Genomic DNA, 22,161 nt, shown 5'->3' on the forward strand with positions numbered 1-22,161 from the left:
TCTAAATGTCTCCTTCCATCTTTAAAAAATACACCAAATACCCAGAGAACCCAGAATTAACTAAAAAATCTTCTCTCCCTGGAGCCTGAGTCTCCACCAGCTATTACCTGGCACAGTCTGGCTTCTGCAAGGAGCTCACTCCACTCAGACCTGGTCCTGCTCTCACCATGTCTCCATGTACATTAACCAGGGGCTGCAGCAGTCCTGACCCCGTGGCGACCCCTGGCCTTGTGACCTACCCTGCCCTTCATTCTCCTTCCCTCGCTTTGCAGGACACCTCTCCCCTTCCCACCTCTTGGCAGTGCCCCTGGAACCGCCAAAGGGTCTGCCCGGAGCCCTCTCCTGGGCCAGTCCTGGTCCAAATCCTACTTAAGTGCTTCTAGATATTCTCGTAGCCCAGATCGGTGTCTTGAGCATGCCAGGCCTTCACATCCAGATGCGGTGGGGGCTGTATCACAGCTGTCCCTAATCCTTTGACCCACATCCCTTTACCAAGCCCTAGCAGTTCCGTCTTAGAGGAGTCTCTTGGATTCCCCCCACCCGTCACGCCCACACAGCCCAGCCTCCACCATCTCTTGCCTGGACAGCTGCAACAGATTCCTTGCAGAACTCCTGCTCCCTCCTCCACACCGTGGCCAAGAGCAAGCTGACCAGCCCTGCTTTTCCCCTTCCTAAATGCCTTAAGAGGTTCCCTGCCATCCCTGGCCCAAGGGCTTCCAAGAGCGCGTGGGGCTGCCTTTCTGGTGCCCACCCCCACTCTAGTCCCCACAGCTGTCCCCTTCCACTTACAGCTTCTCCAGTTCCTTGTGGTGCCCCCGGGCCTCTGCCCATGCTCTGCCCTCTCTGGGGACCATGCTCCCCTTCCCACATTCTCCAGCCCCCGAGGTATCTTACTTACCCATCCATCTTCCAGGCTCCACGTCCTCTAGAGCTGTGCTGTCCAAGACAGGAGCCACTAGCCACATGTGGCTACGGAGCCTTCAATATGCTAGTGCATATTAAGATGTGCTTTAAGTATAAAATACCAGATTTCAAAGCAAAAAAATTAATGGCTCATTCATAATGTTTTACTGACTTTATATTGAAATGAAAATATTTTAGAAACACTGGCTTAATACATTATTGATACTCTCATCTTTTTTTAATACTATTTAAAATGTGGCTATTAGGAAATTTTAAATTACATACATGGTATGTACTGTATTTCCATTGGACAGCACTGCTTCTAGGGGCTTCAGTGAGAACCCAGTGAGGTGAGGGGCCTCCCCACTTCTGCCCCATGTCCGCCCGCTACAGAGCCGGCCCTGCAAGGGGAGGGATGGCCTGTCCCCCACACGGTACCTGACACAGAGGTATTTGGTGAATGGACGGACAACCTGGGAAGAGGCACAGGGAAAGAAGCTCCTCATGACACCACTTTCCCACCTTTTATTATCCAATAAATGGATAGGAATGTAGACAAGGACAGGACAACAGCAAATTTTCAATAAATAAGAGAAATGGGGATGGCAGTGGGGCCCATGCCTGCACGGCCCCACATAAATAACCAGGTCACTGGGCTAGAGTGGACAAAGGAGCTGGGCTGGGCAGTCGCCTGCACTGACCAGCTGGGGGACAGACACCAACACCACAGGGACACACAAACCACCGAGGCCAGAGGTGCCTCTCCAGCCCCGCACACACCCCTCTCCCTGAATGCTCCTGAGATCTTGGGGTGGCTATGCAGGCTGGCACCCTGTATCACAGCCCTACCCAGGTCGAGACTGTGGTTCCAATTTCAATAAAAATAGGGGGGCAGATACATGCATTAAGCCCCTTCCGTAGGCAGAGCCAGGGATGGGCAGCCCCATGGGGGCCTGAAGGCACAGGCCCTGGAAGCCGCAAAAAGGGGGCCATAGATAAAGCTACTAATGGGAGGGGTGGCAAGGAGTCAAGCTCTCCCCGCACACGACCCAGGCCAGAGCCTGCAAGGAACCAGAGAAGCCCTGGGCCCCAAGACACCTTTCTCTCCCCACTTCACGGTCAGAAGGACGGTAACCAGGTGATGGCCAGGGACTTGCCCACGGTTAGAACCAGGGAACTCAGTCTCCAGCCCACGGCTTTTTGTTGCCTCTTCCCTTCATGGGGCCACTGGAAGAGGAGGGAGAGGTCCACGCTAGGGCCCTGCACAGAGGGCGGGGGCAGTAGATTACCAAGGTGTGGGGCCGGGGTGCCAGGCAGAGGGCCCCTCCGCACTGCCAAGGCCTAGCCACCTGGTACAGAGGATCCTGCAGGGTCCTAGGATCAGGGCAGGGCACAGGGGCAGGGGAGGGGCGCTCAACCTGCTCCTGCACGCAGCACCCGCCAGCACCGGCCTCTGCACGGGGGCGGACACTCCCACCTCCAGGCCTTGGCCTTTGCTCTTCTGTCTGCTGGACCGTTGCTTCTTGATCCTTATGGGCCCAGCTGCAGCTCTGCCTCCTCCAGGAAGCCTTCAGAACCTCCCAGGACAGGGCCGCAGTGTCCTCAGCTGAGGCAGACCATCAGATAACCAGGTTGCTCTCACTTAGCCGGACCACATAGCGGTTCTCCTGGGCGACAGAAGTGAGGGGTCAGAGCTGAGTCAGGGGGCTTCCGGGCTCCAGGAAAGCGGTCCCTACCCAGGGCTCCCTGTACCTCCAACCCTACCCCATCCGCAAGTCCGGGTTGTTCCAAGTGTCAACAGATACTCGCCCCCCGCTCTGGGCCTCACCTCAGCCTTGTTCTCTGCCGGGGGCTTCAGCCACTTAGCATGGCTTCCACCACTTGCCAGCAGGGCCTGCTGCTCAGTGGGGAGGCCGGGTTGTGGGGAATCAGGGAGGTCACCCCCCGAGGGCCCGGCCTCCGTGATAGTCTTCACCTCAGAGGCTGCTGAACTTGACCGCTGCTCCGGAATTCGGGCCACTCGGAACCTGTGAGGAGTGGTGGTGCAATGATCCCCCCATTAAAGAGGGAACCCTGGGTATAGAAAGGGCAGTGCCTGCTAGGGTCCTACACCAAGTTCATGGGTCAGAGCCTGAGCCCATCCTATATCCTCCTACCCACACATGAGCCCCCAGCCACCCCCAGCCCTAGGTTGTAGGCAAACAGTCCTTTGGCCTGAGGGCTCCAAGGTGTGATGGAGGCCAGGACCATGCGCTGGGGCCCAAGGGCTCGTGTGAGACACAGCAGAGCTGGGAAGACCTGACATCTCCCTGACCACCCCACTCCCCTTCTGCCCAGAGAGGGGCCATCCCTGAACGGGCTGTTCAGGGCTCAAATAGGGCCCCGTCTCCCCGACCCTGGCTATAATGTCTCTCCCTGACCCTCCTGCGTCTCTGCCCATCTCACCTGCCCACAGACAAGATGGTGATCTCGCCCTGGCGTCCTGCCTTGGCCCCCGCCTTGGGAGCCCTGGCCGGGTTGGGCAGGAGTCGGGGAGTGGGGGCAGCAGCAGCTGCGGCCTCAGGGGACAGCAGCACCTCAGGCCACTTCTTCTGGCTACAGCGGGAGCAGCAGGGGCCGGACAGCGAGGCCAGGCCCTGCACGGTGTGGAGGTGGTGGCGATGCAGGCAGATGTGTGGCGTGCTGGGGGGGCCCGGCGGCAGCCTGCACAGGGCACAGGTGGGCACGGTCACCAGGGCAGGCCCGTGCCAGGGGGTCCCAGGCGGTAGCGAAGGGCACTCAGGGTAACGTGAACACACCCGAGTGGTGACTCCCCCAGGAAGCAGGCTGATTCTGTATGGGTTTGGGGCACCTGCGCACTCACCTGGGCACAGGCCTGTGGCTGGTCTGCACCAGCTGTTTGCTGTGATACTCCTTCAGCAGCTCCTCCAGGGCCGCAGCATTCTCTGTGGGCAGCGGCCGTCAGAACCCAGCTCCGGGGTGGCGGGGGCGGGGGGGACGGGCTCCCCATGCCCTCCACCCCCCGCCCCAGCCGGGGCCTAGCACCTTTCCCTCCACCTCTCATCAGGCAAGAACAAAAAGAAAAGGGGCAGAGCAGGGTGGGACTCTGACCCCCATGGCTGCCTCAGGCTCTGGGAGGAGACCGTCCTCGCCTGGGCTTGGCCATAGGGCCAGACCTTCCCCTCACCTTTCTTCTCTGTGATCAGGCGGACCAGGACCCCGATGGTGTCCTCGTTGGCATCTTCAGCCCTGTAGGCGGGGTTGATCCCTGTGGAAAAAAAGCGAGAACTGTGACCCTGGGGGGGAGGGGGAGTTCACTGGGGGAGACTCCGGGCTTGACAGCTCCCCCAAGATGTGGCAGCAGAGGGCACCCCAGGCCTCCCGACGCATTGTGCTACAAGCCTGGGTGTTTCTGCACTGGGGGCCCCCCAGGCCTCAGCTCATTATCACTGCTCCCTGCAGAGTTGAGAGGGGGCAGGCTTTTCTGGGGCCTGTTGTCTCCCCTCCACAGCTTCAGGGAGCTGTGGACTTTCTGCCCAGAACCCCCAACAACTCAGGCAAATTCTGCCATTCCAGGCTTCTCACATTTCCCTGCACACCACCCTGTCTGCATAACTGAGGGCCATTAGGGCCCAAACCTCAAGAGCATGAGAATGAGCCACGTGACCAATCCGAGGCCCACAGCAAACAGCTCCTAGACCTTGCACCCAGGCAGCAGCCAGCAGTTAAAGGAAGACCTAGGCTATGATAGCAAGTGCGGCCCCAGGTAAAATGGCCTGAGCTGCCGTCTTCCAGCCCCCTCTAGACCGCAGTGTCAGGAGGTGGGAAGGGCTCTGGCCAGCTCCAGGCAGCCTGGGGCACAGGCATGGGAAGCACCATTTCAATCCTGACTTGGCCACAAGGCTCGTTGGGTTGTGTATGCACACTGGGGACCCTGGCCCTACCGGCCTTTAAGGGACCCGGGGGGGGGTGCGGAGGAGAAAAGGGGCCCAGGGCCCTGGGGCAGGGTTGCGAGGAACACATCTCTCCCTCTGGTTCCAGGACTCCTAACTCAAACCACAGCCTGGAGCTGAAACCCGAGCCCCTCGTGGGGCCTGCCAAGCACAACTGCCCTGCCAGTGGCTCAAGTCAGAGGTCAGCTTGAGTTCCCAGAAAGCGTTCCAACCCTTGAACCACATACACACAACTGCAGCCCCCGTGGAGTCCAGGCCCCTACAGCTGTGCAGGGCCTCACCCAGGGTGAGAATCATGCTGAAACCACTTGACTTCTGCTCTGCCCCTGTCACCACCTCAGGCCACTTCACCTCTCATTCCACGGTGTCACTCTGTAGGGTCTCCTCTCAAGCCCGCATGCTGCGCCTCCAGGAAGCCCTCCTGGTTAGCCCTCTGCAGGCCCCTCCCCGTCAGACCCTATAGGCCAACAGGTTCCCTTGCGCAGCACCGCCCCCAAGCTGAGCTGGGCTGGGCTCGTCCATGCCCTCTGGCCTCCCCACCCAGACGCCAGGCCAGGCCTCACCGCTGCCTCCACCTCCAGGGCCGGGCCCGACCTCCTTGTGGGCCGTGCAGTGGTAGCCCTTCCGCTTGAGCAGGTTACACACCAGGATGCCCAGCAGCCCCATGAGGCAGAAGACAGGCACGATGGCAATGACCGCGTACTGGGCCGCCGTCTCCTCGGGGCCGTCGGCCCGGGTGCCATTCCCAGGCCACCGCGTGTCCCCAGCGCGGGTGGCCCCTGCTGCTACCTCCACGCCACGTCGGGCCCGCCGTCCCCGCTCTGAGCACCGCAGAGGATGGAGGCATGGAGGAAAGATGGAGGCAGAGAGGCCCAGGGCCTGAGTTAAGGGGGGGTGTGGGGCACTAAGGTGTGGGAGCCACCTACCGCCCACTTTCCACCATGCTCGGGAGGCAGCGGCCAGCTCCCCGCCAGCACGTGTTTTGGGTCTTGGGTCATCTTATCAGTCAGCCGGAGCAAGGCCTCCCCCAGACCTCCGGACAGCCAGGCCCTGAGCCCCGTGGTCCATCCCCCTCACTCTGGGGTCAACAGACAGCTCACAAGCACATGCCTGGGCACCTGGGCCCCGGCGGCCACGTCCCCACGACTGGGTCCATGTGGGAGCCGCCTCAGAAAGCGACTGACGACAGTGAGAGGTGTGTGCGCTCACACGCACCTGCACGTGTCTGAGGGGATGAGGGCAGGAGACAGGAAGGGTGGGAACCCCTCAGCGCCCCTGACCCCTGAGCTGCGGCCGCCACCTGCTAAATGGTCTCTGCCACTCAGAAACAACGTGAGCAGACACACTGCCAGTGGGACAACCAATCACATCCTGCCGGACACCCTCTGGCTGCGCATACCCTTCCCTGGGCTCAGGGTTGAGGGCCCCACTGTCCCAGATGGACACCACGGGGGTCCCTGGGCTCCAGCTCACTGGATCCCCTCCTATACACACCCTCACCAGCCCTAGCCCCCATCGCTCACTTACCAGAGCAGCTGCGAGTACCCAGAGGTGTCCAGGAGCATGGTTGACAGGGGACATGGGGGACCCCCGAAGTGGCAACCCACCTGCAGGGAGAGGAGACATCACTGAGGCCCAAAAACTATCCTTAAGAGAGGCTCCTGCTAGGCACACTCACTGGTCCTGACCCATCCCATTTTGCAGATGGGAAGACTGAGGCCTGCTCGGGGGTGGGTGAGGCTGGGACCCCAGGACCCAAAGTCCTAGTCAGCTAGCCACGAGTCCTCAAGCCCCACCCCATGGCTCACCCAGGCTGGCAGTCTCCACATAGTGTGTCTTGAGTCGCTGTGCCTGCCTGGGCCACCAGCCTCCCTCGAGGGCTGCAGCGGGAGTGGACCTGGCACGGGCCCGGGCCCCATGAAGCAGAGAAAGTGCCGGGGGGACAGGACCTGCACAATGTGCCCTGCCCCAGGTCCTGTGGGAGGGAAAGGGTGAGAACAAAGCCAGGCCTCAGGTCCCTGGGAAGCCAGGTCGGGAGCACGCGCCCCTGGTCCTCAGCAGTCTTCCTAGGACAGGGCGGATGGGCAGGGCAAGCTCACCAGGTTGGGCTCCTTCCCAGGTGGGCACTGCCACGAGGTCGTTGACAGTGGAGAGGCCAGAGGCCAAGGCAGCAGCTGGAAGAACAGCGGGCAGGACACACTGAGAGAGCAGAAAGTGCTGGGGTGTGGCACCTCTGGGGTCAACCTGGGGCCAGCCTCCAGGTTTCAGGGACACTCTCTAACCTCCCTCCCTCATGCTGCAAATAAAACCTGCCTGTCCTAGGCGAAGAATGAAGGGGAGTAAGTCAGAGGGGGAGACGAACCATGAGAGACGATGGACTCTGAAAAACAAACTGAGGGTTCTAGAGGGGAGGGGGGTGGGGGGTGGGTTAGCCTGGTGATGGGTATTAAAGAGGGCACGTTCTGCGTGGAGCACTGGGGGTTATACACAAACAATGAATCATGGAACACTACATCCAAAACGAATGATGTAATGTATGGTGATTAACATAACAATAAAAATTTAAAAAACAAACAAACAAAAAAACCTGCCTGTCCCATACCTGCTGCATCGCCTGCGGCCTAGGTAGAAAGAAAACCCTATCCCTTTCTGGAAAGTGCTGGAAAACCCCAGACAGAGCCAGATCAGGATCTCAAGCCCTCAGGTCCCTGAGTCACACCCATTCCAGCTAACCAGAATGATAAAGAGGAAAGGCTTCCGAATTCCTTTCTCAAGTACTGTCCCCCTTCCTGCTGCTGTGGCCCTCCCCCCGCCAGCCCCTGTTCATCATCCTGGGGGCCAAGTCTGCAGCTGGTGCTTCCTATTTTGGGCCCTCAAGAGAGTCTTTGGGACCACATCCTCCGTGACCTCTCCACACAAAGCCAGCCAGTTCACACTCCTGCACCCACACAGGGCGGGATACATCCCAAGGAAGGGATCTCAATTTGCAGCCCCCGGCACATTCCACTGAGAGCTCCCTCTGCTCCCCATTTCAGAATGAACTACCTGCCCTGAATCCCTCCTGCTGTGGGGAGATGCTCCCTGCAACCTGTTTTCCAGTCTGGCCCCAGCTTGGGGTAACAGGCACGGAGTAAAGCCAGCTGCCCTGAAGGGCTGAGGGAATATCACGTAGGAGGCTCTGGGGCCCTCCTCAGGCCCCAGATCTGGCTCCCATCACCTGCCACGCTGTGTAATCAACCCTGGCATGGCTCCTGGCATGGGGTCCCTGAGCACGGAGGGCTGGGGTACAGGGCTCTGTACCAGGATCCCATCCCCAACTCACCACAAAAAGGCAGGACAGGGGCCAATGTGGCGGGCTCAGCTTCATCCTCAGGCCCCTGGGAAAGAAGGAGGAGAGGCTCAGCGGGAGGTGGGAGTAGGCAGGCAGCTGTGGTCTGCCCTCCCCGCACTGCTTCCAGGACAACACCAGATGGCAATTTGCAAGGTGTGGGGCAGGCTAAGCTGGGGTAGTTTGGCCTAGACTCACCACACTCCCTCTTTCCCCACAAACCTGCATAGAGGTGGGGGTGCGCTGGCTGGGGCTAGCCTCCCAGGGCAGCAGAGGGGGGAACAGAGGGCTCTGCCAGGTTTGGGGGGCTTCCCGGAGGAGGAAGGGCTTCCTTCCCCTTCCATAAATAGCCAGGTGCACTGGGACAGGGGCAGGGGGGCCTGGGAGGAAGGAAGCCTGCAGCAGCAGTCCTGGGGGTTTGGGCTGAGAGGGCCTGCCATCCTCTCATGCCCAGACCCTCACCTCATCTCTAGCTCCCAGGTTCCCACCCCTTGGACCTCCTTGTGGGCCCTGGCCTTTCCTGCTTTTCTGCCTTCACTTTTGCGGTTTCTCCTCCAAGGAAGGCCCTTTACCCCAGCCACCAAAGACCAACACGAAGGCCTCTCTTTCCAGAAGCATCTCTAGATTTCCCTTTCCCCAAAGCTCCTGCATGTCTCCCTAGCCCACCCCGTCACAGTCCTGGCCCCCCTACGTGTCCCATTCCCCACCCGGCAGTCTTCTCCGCTGAAGGGTGTGGACGGATGTGTCCAACACTGGGGTGGGTCTGACTGCGTCTCTGGGGCAGGAGCAGACCTTCTGCTGTCCTAGCGGCCAGCATTCAGCCTTCTGTCCTCTCTTGGTCACCTACTACTGCCCTTAGCACAAGTAGTAGAACACAGACACTGTCCCTGTCCTCAGGGAGCTCACATCCCTGTTGACCACTGGCCAACAGATGAACGGGGAACGTCCCCCTGCCAGATGGTGGGGAGTGCCAACAAACAATAAGGCAGGGTGAGGGTGCAGACGGCCACTGGCCAAAGGCTGAGCACCCAGGCTCGGGGTATGGCATCCTCTGGAGAGAAGCCTCTAGCCAGTGCACAGCTTGAAAGAGTAGGATCGGGGATTCGGTTTAGACAACGAAAGGGGTCACGACAGAAAGAGGGAGTCCCCGTCACGTATTTCCAGGAGGCCTGCCTCCAGGCTCAGGAAGGGGAAAGCAGCTGGATTTGTCGGGCCTCGGCCACAGGCCACACAGCTTCCAACCCCTAAGGGGCAGCCAAGCCCCTGGCCCAGGGCCCCGAGCAGAGTGAGGGGACCCCACCTGGAGCCCCGTGCTGCCCAGTGCCGAGCCCGGCGGGAGAAGCGCTGCACGCAGTCCAGCCCGGGCCCCACGCAAGCCCCTCGGACCTACAGGTGGCCTGGCCTTCCCAGGAGCCCGAGGAAACTGATCCCCTCCCGGCCGTCAGCGGGGCGGGCAGCCAGGGGTTTGAATTACACCACAGAGGAGGGGGAGGGGCTGCAGGCACAACAGCCGGGGACTCTCCAGGTCACTGGCAGCGCCTCTGGGCCCAAGGCCAGCTCAGGGGAAAACGGGACAGGAGAAGGTTGGGCCACAGCATTAAGGCCCCACCCTGGCAGTCAGCGCCCACCAGGCGGCATACCCGGACCCAACCCCGCCCCCCCCCCCCCCCAGGCCCATCGCTCCTCTGACTTGGTTACAAGTCTTCCTTTCCAGTTTCTGGCCCAAAGTGGCCCTTCCCCTACCCAGGCCCAGCTCCCACTCAAGCCCTTCTCTGCATGAAGATCCTTCTTCATAGGATCTAACCCACAGACTTGACCACGAGCCCCGAGGCTTCAGGCTGGCCCCACAGGGGCCGGGGCCGGGGTGAAAAGAGGCACAACAGCTCCAGAGGAGCGGGCCCCAGTGCCACCTCTGGCCCTGCCTGGCCCCCACTGGGTGACCCGAGCCCACAGGAGGGGCTGTGCAGCTGCTTACCTCCAGGCAAATGGGGAGCTGTGATCTCGAGACTTCCAGAAGGAAAATGGGGGTCCAAAGGCCAGACTCCCAGCCAGCAAGGGCCCACTCAGGCACATTCACAGACACCCGCCGCCTAGCGCCCTGACGCCTTCTAATTACGTGCCTTCTAATTATCCCAAACTGGTACTTACTCCAGTCTGGCTGCCAGAGTCTCTGCTGACAGCCGCCCCCCTCCCCAGCCCCCACCTGCAGCCAGACGGAGCCCCCCCGATGGACCTGTCCAGGCAGGCAGCCCATGCCGGCCACCCAGAAGCCCCTCCGTGCACACACCTGCTGTTCTGACGGCCCTCTGCGCCCCCTTCCCCACAAGGCCTCCAGCATCTAAGCCTAGAATCTTGGAATCTTGACGGAAAAGCAACTTCAGATCAAAGCCCCTTGGCTGGTGGGTGTCCGTGAAGTCTCCACCCCTACTCCTCTGCCTAGTCCTAAGGCCAGGCAGTCAGTGACCTTCCAAAGTCTCCAGAGGGCCCCCAGGAAGAAGACTGTCACAGGCAGGCAGACCAAGGCCCACAGCAGGGAGCCTCCTAGCCTGGGCCTGTCCCCATTGCCACCAACTCCCTGTGGGACCTGAGCCCTTGCTTCACCTTGCTGGGTCTCAGTATCCTCATCTGCAAGATGGGGACAGTTCTCTCCCAGGGCAAGACTGCGCTGAGTTTACAGAAGGTAATGAGCCTAACGCCGGTCCTGTGATTTCCTCCCCCATGGCTCCCTTCTTTCCCTCTGCACCTCAGGCCCAGGTTTGTAATTAAGTATTTGTTTGCTTACGTGTTTCGTGCTGCTCCCCACCCCCACCCCCACCCCCACCCCGACAGCAGCAAGGGCAGGGTGTCTGTCTCATTTACCACAAAACCCTCCCCCAGCAGTGTCTGGAGCAGGAAGCCTCTGCAGGACAGGCTGGGGTGGGGGTGGGGGCTTCCTCACAGGCAGTCCACCCCCACCTCCAAAAATGCCCGAACAATCAGACCCAGAAATTCCCTGGAAGAAAACCAGCTAGGGAAGCCATGACTAGGGCGGCGGAGCCCCAGGGAGGTGCAGCCCTGGAGGCCTCAGAGAAAGGGGAAGCTGGGACACCACCCAGCCCTGGGGGCAGCTTCCCCTTTCCCAGAGCTGCAGCTCAGTGGGGTCACGAGGCCCCAGCCTGGGGCTCTCCTCTCCAGGCTCACTCTCCAAGCTCACCCTGGCCTCCCACAGAAGCTCCACAGTATCCTAAAGCTCTCCCACCTCCCAGAGGTCACCCACCACCCCTCGCCCTTGGCCCTTGGCCTCCAGTTCAGCCCCAAGTGCAGCCTAGGTATCTTAACATTGGGATCTGGCCCCTGCACCACCACCCCCCCGCCCCCGCCAGCCATTCTGGGCTTCTTTCACTCCCTACACTTGCCTCTCTCACCGAGCCACTGCTACCTGCTGTTTCCTCCACCCAGAAAAACCTTCCCATCACCTGCCAACACCTACTCTTCCTTCAGAGCTCAGCTCAAAGCCACTTCCTCCTGGAAGCCCCCCTTATGCATTCATCATCCGCACGTAACCATCCTGTTTACCCAGCCTCTTCCCCAGCAAACTCTATGCCCAGTGCTCAGCACAGGGCCTGGCTCCAGCGAGTGGACAGGTATATAGTGAACTGGGGATAGCTAGGGGGACGGGTGCGGAACAGGGATCGGGGGTGTATGTAGCTCCTGCCAAGGCTGGGAGGGCCCAGAGGTTGGGGTTAGGCAGGGGGGTTTGAAACTGGATCTGAACACCTGAGCTAACCTGGGGGACAATCAGCCTGCCTTGCTCTGCTCTTCGCTGGCTCTGTGGCTGTGGACACCCCCTCTCCCACCAAGACAGAGGGCTGTTGTGAGGCCAAGAGACTTCACCTTAAATACTCAGCACAGGGCCTGGCACAGAGTCACCCCTCAATAAGCATGCGCCATACCTCAGTTTCCCCATGTGTAAATTACAGAGCGGGGCACAGCGCACCCTCGACAGGCAGGTGTGAGGTATACAAGCTCCTTCTCCGTTTACGTGCAACGCTTGGCCCAGAGCCTGGCACACAGGTGCTGGATTAGCCACGGTGAGGGTCTGGGAGGAAGGAGGGTGTACGAAGGGAGAGAGGTCTGGAAAGGTAGGGGTCAGAGCCCAGGTCACACCAAGACTTGGATGCAAGCTGAGAAGCCTGCACTGCCCTCGGGGCCTACGGGAGAAGGGTTAGGAGGTGGGGAGAGGTATGGAACAATTTGCCTCTCAGAGGGCTCCCTGGGCTACCTGCCAAGGAGGCAGGACTGGGGAGACAGAGGTGGGAGGCAGGTCCCCACATGGAGCAGGGGGTGGGAGGCAGGTACTTCTGTTCCCCAGCCAGGGGCTCTAGGGCCTGTGGACCTCCCTGTAGCCTCCAGAGGCTAGAGTTGCCTGGAAACACATCTGGACACAGGCCTTCCTTGGCAGTGGCCGAGTCAGAAAGACAAAGGCCGCCCATCAATAGGGAGATCCAGGTTAGCAAGCAACCCGGTGGTTCCCTGGCAACTGGGGCTGAAGTAGGGCAGTGTCCACAGTGGGCGGTGGTGAGGGCAGCTAGGCCTGCCTCTTCGCCATCTGCCACCCTCGCAGGGAAGGCAACTGACTCTCATTCCCTTGGGGTCTGTCTGGGTTGCTCTATACCTCACAGAAGAGGTGAGCATCCCGGTTTCACACCCAAGTAAACTGAGGCCACAGGCGATCACTCGTATGGGTCACAGAGCCAGGGAGTGGTGATGCAGGGACAGAGCCCAGGTCTGGCTGATTCTCCTTCCCCCCTCACTCCTGACCCCTCTTAACCTGGAGCCTAGCCTAGGCCCCGGCATGTAGCGGATGTTCTCCGAGTGATTGTCAGCTCGACGGCAGAGGCTAGGGAGCTAGCGGCCCACAGAAGCGGTTCATGGAGAGGCTATTACAAAGCAGCCAGGCGGGCCCCCAGGGAGGAGGTGCTGCCCACCCCCCCTGTCCCCGAGGGTCTCTGGGGCCTCTGGGGCTTCCCTGCATCCATCTTCATCTACATACTGCCCTAGTCTGCACCAGCTCCTGCAGGAAAAGGCGCTGGCAGCTGTGAGAAGTAGGAAGCCCAGGGAAGTCTGGGAAGAGGAGGTCTCAGGGTGGAGGCCAGCTCCTCAGGCTGCTGCCAGGTGGGGGGTCTGGAGCTGTGCGGAGGCTAGCTCAGGGCCACTCAGAAGGGAAGCCCCATTCCCACCCCGGCCTTGGGCAGCCATGGTTTCCCAGGCCACAGCCCTTGGGTAAGGACCCCATGCCTGTGGACCCCAAATCCTGCACCGGGGCACACCAGACAGCGGCTGTTCCCTGCCCATCCCCCCGGGGGGAGAGCTCAGCATGGTTCTGGCCCTCACTTCAGGCCACCACACGGCCTGCACTTTCAGGGGCTCAGGGAGGTGAGGTGGGCAGGTGGGGCTGAGGGAGCTAATTGGCCCTTGAGGCAAAGAAAAGGCTGAGGTGGCCAGACTAGGCCGACCCAGCTCCTCCCAGTCTGGTGTGGTACAGATGCAAAGCCTGCCCCTTCCCTGGCTGGGGCTGGGGGGTGCCAAACCACAGTCATCTCTGGGGCAGAGCTGGGGCTCCCCAAACCCCCTCACTTACTGCATGCCTCATTCCCACTCCAGGCCTCAAAGATAGGGTCCCAGGTTTCACAAATGAGGAAACTGAGGCTCAGAGAGGCTAAGGAGTACCCTTTAACAACTTGGTCTCAAAGGAGACAAGGTTTACCACCCAGGAGTGGGGACAGGCAGCCCTCGTCCTAGACACGCCAGGCTCCGGCAGGCCCCGGCAGCGGCAGCCCCCGCTGCGGCCCAACAGCCAACTGCTCAGTGCCCCGGGGCTTCCTGCAGGGAGCCTGGGCCAGCCCTGGGCTGTCTCCCGGCCCCAGGACAGGATGGTAAGGGGCCCTGGGAGGGCTGGAGGACACCCCACTGCCCACCCACTCATGCTACTGTTACCTCTTCCTCCGAGAAGCCACCTTTGCCTCCGACCCCAGCTGCACAGCTGGTACTGACCACTAACGTGCAGGCCTGACCCCATCACCCCAAGCGGGGCGAGGCTTCTCAAGAGACTGAGGGGAGACCGCAGGCCCAGCCTGCCCTGTCCTCCGGCTCCTCTAGACCTCGGGTGCTGGGGAAAGAGACCCCTCTCCCCAGCAATCCCAGGTCAGGCGGCCCTAACCAATGGCCACTGAGGAAAGGGGTCAGCACCGGCGGGAAGTTTGGGCTCCGGAGCAGTCACTCCCGGGTTCAAGCTCTGGTTCATCGCTTAGCAGCTCTGGAAGCTTGGGCAAGTTACTTCCCCTCCCTGAGCTTCAGGGCTCTCTGCAAACAAGGGCTCTGGCCCCTGCCTCCAGGGGCTGTGAGGATAAGTGGAGCCACTGTAAACAGTGCTGACCAGGGCCTGGCCTGACGAACCTCCCCCGCGTATCAGTTCCCACCACCACAGCCCACGAGAGCCAGAGGAAAAGCCAAGCTCGGAATTAAGCAGCACCCAGGCAAGGTCATCCAGTGGCATGGGGAGCAAGCAAGGGTGCTTTAGGGAACCCAACATCAGTCCCAGCAGCACGAGGAGAGGAGCCCTGGCCTCCCAGGATAGCCCTGGGGGCGCATTTCCCAGCTGCTGTACGGCCTGCACCCACGTGCTCCCCTACCAGCCGAAGCCACAGTCAGGACCCAGCCCCACATCCCTAAGCCGCAGTTTCCTCCTCTGTAATTTGGGAGAGTTGTGCTTGTTCAGCTGACCTCTTGGCTGGAGGATCCAGAGTTCATAGGAGAACAGTGGCCCTTCTTACAATCAGGCTTCAGCCCAGGTGCCACCTCCTACAGGAAGCCCTCCCGGGCTCCCTGTCTGGGCAGACCCTCCCCCCTCCTGGCCCCTTCAGCCACCTGTGATCTCCCAGGAGGAAGGAAGGGAGGCAGGCAGGCAAGCGTATGAAGGAAGCTGGGCACAGAGCAGGGCCGGGCCCCTCCCTCCACTCATTGCTCCTTCTCACAGTGACCACAATATACAGACCCAAGCTTAGGTCCTTCCTTCTGGGAGCCCTCCTTCCTTCTCTCTCCACCCACACAGTCAGACCCTGCTTCTAACTGGCTGCAGAGGCCCCTCCATCCCTCTCTCTGTGCCAAGTAGTCAGGGCACACGCTCATGGCCTCATGGGCAGTTTATTTATAGAGCTCTCATCTTTCCCAGGGTGGCCCAGGAAAGAGCTCTGGCCTTCCAGGCAGACAGACCGGGGTTAGGATCCCAGTGACACTAGGGTCTTGCAAGTCCCTTCTCCTCTCTGGGCCCTTCTTTCCCTGCCTGTACCTGGAGAAGACTGCTGACCCTCGGGACATGACGCTAAAGATGTGCGAGCCTCAGGGGTCCTAATCCCAGGGCTAGGCACACAGTAGGGATGCAGCAGTGGCTCCCTCCTGTCCTCCTTGCCACCCCAGCCAGTGGCACTAGGACCAGGCCCAAGCACCCAGGGCCTCAGCAAACAATGGGTGCTGAGCTCGGCCAGAGACCTCATCCCACTCACCCCCAATCCTGAATGGGGGTGGGGCCAGATGGGCCTTGCTGGCTGATCTCAGGCAAAACCCCTCCCCGCCACCTGGCAGAAGGGCCAGCCCCATACAGAAGAAGTCTGGCCTTATCCAGCCAGGCCAGGCGCTGAACAGCCCCACCACTTCCCCCTCCCAAGGCAGGTAGCCAGCATGGTCCTTCTGTGGAAACTGATGCCAGAATTGTCAGACAACCCTTGCCTCCACTTGGAGACGGCAAGGCAAGATCTTGAGTGCCAGACTCCAGCATCATGGCTGTGGGACTCAAACTAGGTCTGCTCCCCTCTGCCCTGAGTCTCAGCTTCCCCACTGAACAGCTTGGGAAGGAAGGGGATCCTCTGTCAGTACCGTTGAGACCTGAGCCCAGGGCCTGGCACACAGCAGGGAATCTGCTGGCCCAGAATAGGAGTCTTGTCTGAGGAGGGCCCATGGCAAGCACCAGATGTGCCCCTACAAAAAAGATGGCCATGAGTCTTCGCCTCCAACCCCCCAGCACACATGCAGGAGCATTGGAGACCCTGGGTGCAAACCTCCCTGTGCATCCCAGCACACAGTGGGCCCTCGGTGGCTGCCCTTCCTCAGGAAGAGGCCTGGCCAGCACAGATATGGCAGCAAGAGAGGGCAGGCTTCTGGCCGGGGCCGCCCTACCCAGCTGGGTATGCAGTGCCCATGAGTGCCCCACACCTGAGCCTATGCCCAAAGGTGAGCGGGGACACCTGGCAGGTGGACCACAACAAAGAGGAGGAACTAACATTGGGCTAGGAGGGCTTCTTGGGTGAGGGGAAGCTGTACCCTGAATGGCCAGGAGGGTTCTAGAAAGAGGAGACAGCAAAAGCAGAGGCAGAGTCGAACCAAGGCATCTGGTAGGGAGAGATAAGGGTGAAGATGTAAAGGTCAAAAGGTCTTGGAAGGAAATGTCGAGGCCAGGATGAGGAGTCTGGGCTATATTGTGTAGGCAAAAAAGTAAGTGGCCCTAGGGAGGGTGCTCTGACAGGGCGTGGAAGAACTGGAAATGGAGGCAGGGGGCTAGCCCAGGTGTCTGGGCCAGAGCGGGACGTAAGAGGGAGCCGTGATTTTGTGAAGGTGTGTCTCGGGCCACATGCAGGCTGCCGGGGGACATGTGGCAACACAGAAGGTAGGAAGGGGCCCTGTCTGAAGGGTGAGAGCCAGAATAAGAGGGTTCTGGGGCCCTTGGGTAAGTCTTGGCCCTTCTCAAACCTCAGTCTCGCTCACTCGCTCTGGAAAAGGAGGCTGACCCTACAAGCAGGGGTAGAGCGCTGACTACCCCTCAAAGTCTCCCCTCCTTGGCCAGACACAGGTACCTCCCTCCGGCAACTATCAGATGAGTCCCAACGGGGGCCATGTGTAGAAACCCAGCCTGGGCCCACTGTCATCCTGGGAGGCCCAAGTTCCCAGAAAGGTCTAGCTTGGGCAGGGCACAGGATAGGGCTGGGAGGGCCTCCATCAGGGCTAGGACCCGAAGAGGAGGCTAACCCTTCCCCTCTCCCAACCCCTCCCTGGGCCCTGAGCTATTTCCCTGTTTGCTGGGGATGGAAATAACTCAGGCTCAGCCCCAGGAGACCAAGATAGCTATTCTGATCAGCCCCAAGAAACGAAGCTCCAGTCATTCCATAGAGGACCGAGGGACACCCTGACCCCCCAGCTCTAGCTCTCGGCCAAGCGGCAGCAGTGGTCAGAACTAGCAGGGGCCTCTGGGAAGACAGAGAGACTGAAGGACTGAGAGGGTGGGGCAGAAGCTCAAGGTCACCCCCGGCCTGCCCCCAACCACAGCGTGTGGGGAGATTTGGGAAGGTGCCCCTAGAGCAACTCTGAATAGGGGAACAGAGCCTCTCCAGTGTGGTGAAGGTCAACTGGGACTCTCAGCTATCCTTGCCCCCTGCCCTGCGCCCCGCACCCTGCGCCTGGGCTGTGCTGCTGACTCCTGACACTCTGTAGCTTTGTGGATGCTCCCAAAACCAGCTGCAGGCTCTAGAAGACGGCAGACAGGCCTCTCTGGTGGCCTCTGGCCAGGGGTGAGTCCTGTGGGAAGGGAAGAGGAGGAGGAACAGGAAGACCACATAACCGATCCACCCACAATGTTTCAGACATGTGCAAATACACACCACACTAGGAACTCACAAAGGCACACTCTGACAGGGCCTTGCTTGTCAGCCCAGGTTTGAGAGAAGCCCAGATAAGCCATGAACAGATATTAGAAAGGTGGGTGGCCCTCTCCAAGCATCTCACAGGGTTTTGGGGGCAGAAAACCTGAATTCCAATCCTAGCACTGTCCTGACTCTGCATGACCTTGGGCAAGTCCCTTTGCTTCTCCGAGCCTCGGCTTCCTTCTCTGAAAAATAGTCACATCTCAGAACCACTGTGAGGATTCAGCAAGAGTACACCATAAAGTGTTCAGCATAGCACCTGGCACTGTCCCTCTATCCTCGCCCCAATGCAGAATGCAACCAACATTTTCAGAGGAGAACAGAACTTCCAGATCCTTTAGCAGGTATCCCCTCACCCCACCTGGTCTAGAGAGCCCAATTTCCATTCCACTCTGCATGAACCCAACAGACCCTCTTGTGGAGATGGGAGCCTCATAGGGTCTGGCCCAGACGGTGCAGGGGCCCTGCTCCAGCTCTCCAAATCAGACACCACTCGTGGGGAACAAGTCCGTGCCCCCTCTCTCCGCACAAAGGGAACTGAAGGAGCCCGGGGCCAGAGAAGTCAATGCCTATGGATCAGAATTCTGGCTTGGTCTGAGGAGCTGTACTTCCATCCCTGTCCCCAGCAGCCCCTGGGCCACTGTGTCCCCAGCAGCCAGCCTGCCCCCACCCCCCACTGCAGTCTTTCTGCCTGGAGGGAGGGAGGGGAGAACAGAGGCAGTTGACCCAAAAACAATAGAGGATCCCAAAGTGATGATTCACAGTCCATTCACAGCCCAACACCTCAGTGTGCAGAAGGGGAGACTGAGGCCCAGTTGGGGCCAGTGAGAATACAGGTTACTGGGGACAAAGCTTTGCCAGGCATCTGGGACCTCAGTGTGTGAGTGTGTGTGTTTGGGCGGTGGAGCCTGAGGCTACCTCAGGGCCCCCCAGCTGCTGCCAGAAATGTCAGTCACCTCACCAGATGCCACCCAGGCTTGGCCCCCTCTCCCTCTTCCAGGGCAAGTCACTCTGGGTCCTCCCCACTGACTAAACTGAGACGCTGAGAGGTGCCCTCTTGGGGACAGTTCTGGAGAGACCCTCTCCTCCCCCTCCCTCTATCTACAGGCAGGTGTTTGAGGCCCCTCCTCTCTCTGCCTCTTACTCATTCCCCTGAGGCCCGTACACACAGACTGATGGACACGGACACACACACACTCACACTGACAATACCTGACCCAACAAGCACACTATGGCTCCAGGGATTTGGGGACTGGTCCTCACAGTCACTTGGGGTTCCTCTCCCTCTATTTCACACTCACTCGCATTAGGGAGCCGCTCTGGCCCTGCCTTGGTCATGTCCCAGGCCACACACAGACTGTGACCCGGGTCTCACAGCAAGCTGGGGTCACGGTCACCCGCAGGGACCTGGGGTCTCTCTCACACAGTCACACGCACTCACTCGGCCTGTCGGAGACACACAGAGCCCCTCTGTGTCTCCCGCTTGGCCCCGGCGTCACCGCTCAGTGTCCCGGCCACACGGTCTCCCGGGCTGGGCCGCCTCACGCGCCGTGTCACCCACAGTCACGGGCTGACACCGTTCAGAGCCCCCCCCTCCGGCCACCCCGCGCCGCCGCCGTCCCGTCCCGCACCCGTTCCTGGTCTCGGTCCAAGTTTCCCGGGCCGGGGGCGTCTCCGGGGCCCGCCGATTCCTCAAACTGCAAGTCCCGCCGCGGCTTCGCCACCGCGCACGGCCGGGCCTGGAGTCGCGGCCGGAGGACGCGCAGGTCCCGGGGCATGGCTCTCAGAGACGGGTGGGGACCGGTGCGCGGAAGACTCCGGGACAGGACGCGGGGGCGCGGGGTGGGGGGCGCTCGGGGCCGGGGCTGCGGCATCCGCCGCGCCGGCCAACTTCCTCAGAGACGCGGGGAGGCAGGGGGCGCCACTCGGGTCCGCACCCCTCTAGCCCCGGCAGCGAGAAGCACACCCCAGGCTAAGGCCCCGCGCGCCCTCCTTACCTGGCCGCCCCGCAGCAGCTCCCAGTAGGGCCCCAGGATAGAAGCGCAGCCCCGGGCCCGGCTCTGCGAGCGCCCGAGCGGCCGCGCAGGCTGCGCGCCTTTTGAATGAATCGCCGGCCTGGCCGGGAAGGTGCGCAGCCCCGCCCCCGCGCGTCACGGCCGCCGGCCCCGCCCCCGACGTCAGAGCCCGGGCTCGCGCCCCTGGGTCCCCACCCCTTGAGGCGGCGGAGGGCCTCCGCTCCTCCCGCCGGGCCGCGCTGCTCTGTGTCGCCATCTCTCGCGCCCCCGGGGAACTTGCAGGGGGCTGCGTGGGAAGAGGCCTCTTGGATCAGCCTTTTCTGGGCTCCAAACCAAGAAAGAAGGGGTTGCGGGGTGCCTGTGAAGCCTGCTTCTCCCTCTCCCACTCGCCCTGCTTGTGTTCCCTCTCTCGCGATCTCTCTCCGTGTCAAATAAATAAATAAGACCTTTAAAAAAAAAAGGCGGGGGGTTGTGAGATGCAAGATAGACTGGAGACTTGGATGCTACTCCGGGTCCATTGCCAGTGCATTATCAGTCCAAGCAGGACCACCACTGCCCCTTCCTGGGTCTTGTTTTCCTCCTAGAAACTGGCAGCCAGGGAGAACCACCTCGCTTTGCCGACGAGGCCCAGGCCCGCCCCTGGAAGCCCCTGCCTAGTTGATGAGGGAAGTCCAGGTGAAAGTGAATCTGTAGTGGAGGTCCATATGGTGTCTCCTGCCCATTCCTCAGGGCCCAGCCCAAATCCTTCTCCAGAGGCCTTTCCTGTTTCCACCCCCCCACCCCCACCCCTGTCTGACAGGATAGTGAGTCCCTCCTTCCAGCAGGACAGATGACACCCTGTCCCTTCCCTACGACTTCCCTACCACTGTTCCAGGCTGTCCCTTCCCTACCTCCAGCTGTCCCACCTTGCCAATTCCCTTTGCCAGCCATCAGGGTGCCCAGCAAGGCAGTGACTAGGGACTCCAGGACACTATTCACATTGTATTCCCAGCTCTGTGAATTGTGCCCCCTGGAGTTGTGCAATATGGTAGGCCGGGACTGGAGGCAGCAGTCAGCAGCCAGAGTTTCCCTCCTGCTCATTACTATCGAGCGGATCCCCGGTGGTCCTCCCAGGACAGCAGGGAGGGCCTCATGCTGGGGGCAGAGGCCTGGCTGGGATCAGGATAATCACAGCCCATGACAGAGTTAGGGGAAGGTAAATAAGTCTGTTGGGGATGGATTGCGGGGAGAGGTGGAGAATTCTAAACAAACTGAGCTGTGGGGTGAGGGGGTGGGGTAGGTCAGGTCCCCAGGGTCCAGGAGATTCCAGGAAGAGAAATGGACACCTGCAGAGGGAGGGGGGCAGAAGAAGAGTTTCTGTTTCCTTGGGCCATGCCCATGTTGTAGGAAAGAGCAGGAAGAGCTCCAGATGACTGATGTCAGTATCATAGCCCCACCCACCTCATATCTCAATGGAGACCCCCCCACCCCACCCCAGGGTTAGGGCAAGGGTGGTCCCAGGGTCAAACATCCCAAATCCAAGCCCATGGGGGGTGAGGGGGGAACCCAGAGAGGATCCATGCTGGGGACCTGGTGAGAGGGTGAGAGCAGCCTAAGAGGCCCTCTGTTTCTGCATATGTTTTCTTTGTAAGGGGACCTTCTATACCCCAGTTCCAAGTTCCACAGTTCAAATTTGTGGCATGTCATGTGCCACTTAATAGGCCAAATGGGGAAATGCTTTTCGGTCAAGGAGCACTGACCGTTAATCAGACATCCTACAGATGGTCTGCACCTACTGCCAGCTCTCTGTGAGGCTTTGGTCAAATCCCTCCCCAGATTCAGTTTCCCCACCTGAAAACTGGGGTGCCAGACTTGTTACCTGAAGGTGGTTCTAGTTCTCTGTGGGATGATATGATCTGCCCCCACTCACCTGAGTGGTAAGGGTGGGCAGCAGCCCCCTGAGCTGGGAGAAAAGATCAGGGATGGTGGGGCTGATAGGGTCCCTCTTGTGGCTCTGGGAACTCTGGTTGGCACCTTTGGTCTCTCAGGCTGCAGGTCCGTAGAGTTGGGTCTCCCGGAGCCACAGACCACACACATCCCACCCTCGAACCCTCAGGTTATGAGGGAGCCTAATTGTTATTTATTGTCAGCTCTGACTCCTGAAGCACAATGAGCTACAGATGGGACCCTGCCCAAGAATCTGGGAGCATCTAGTGAGGAGGCAGGGAAGGAGTTGTGGAGGCCACAGGAGATTT

General features: G+C 60.4%; 1 protein-coding gene across 3 annotated transcripts; it reads right to left on the reverse strand.

Annotated features, from left to right (window-relative positions):
- Positions 1–1,004: 1,004 nt before the first annotated feature.
- On the reverse strand, positions 1,005–20,018 carry RELT (RELT TNF receptor). Of its 3 annotated transcripts, none has more exons than XM_027578792.2 (11): positions 10,160–10,318; positions 8,179–8,233; positions 6,956–7,030; positions 6,665–6,831; positions 6,384–6,463; positions 5,420–5,677; positions 4,091–4,171; positions 3,767–3,848; positions 3,349–3,606; positions 2,732–2,930; positions 1,005–2,570 (listed from the first exon to the last, which is right to left on the reverse strand). In XM_027578792.2, the coding sequence occupies exons 1-11, from the start codon at positions 10,255–10,257 to the stop codon at positions 2,523–2,525; spliced, it is 1,401 nt and encodes a 466-aa protein (XP_027434593.1). In that variant the 5' UTR covers positions 10,258–10,318; the 3' UTR covers positions 1,005–2,522. The 3 variants fall into 3 exon arrangements, with proteins under 3 accessions (XP_027434593.1, XP_027434595.1, XP_027434594.1); XM_027578793.2 differs by lacking the exon at positions 10,160–10,318 and adding an exon at positions 19,910–20,018 and having other exon boundaries at positions 1,007–2,570; XM_027578794.2 differs by lacking the exon at positions 5,420–5,677 and having other exon boundaries at positions 10,160–10,319.
- Between the last annotated feature and the right edge of the window lie 2,143 nt (positions 20,019–22,161).

Source organism: Zalophus californianus, chromosome 11 (genome assembly GCF_009762305.2).
Source record: "Zalophus californianus isolate mZalCal1 chromosome 11, mZalCal1.pri.v2, whole genome shotgun sequence".
Lineage (NCBI taxonomy): Eukaryota > Metazoa > Chordata > Mammalia > Carnivora > Otariidae > Zalophus > Zalophus californianus.

Bases quoted from the DNA above. Each gene is read 5' to 3' on its own strand.
- RELT (XM_027578792.2), bottom strand. From the start codon at position 10,257: ATGTGCCTGAGTGGGCCCTTGCTGGCTGGGAGTCTGGCCTTTGGACCC. The intron at 8,234-10,159 runs GTAAGCAGCTGC...CTTCTTTCCCAG, and splicing joins AGCTCCCCATTTGCCTGGAG to GGGCCTGAGGATGAAGCTGA. The intron at 5,678-6,383 runs GTAAGTGAGCGA...TGCGGTGCTCAG, and splicing joins GGGTACTCGCAGCTGCTCTG to AGCGGGGACGGCGGGCCCGA.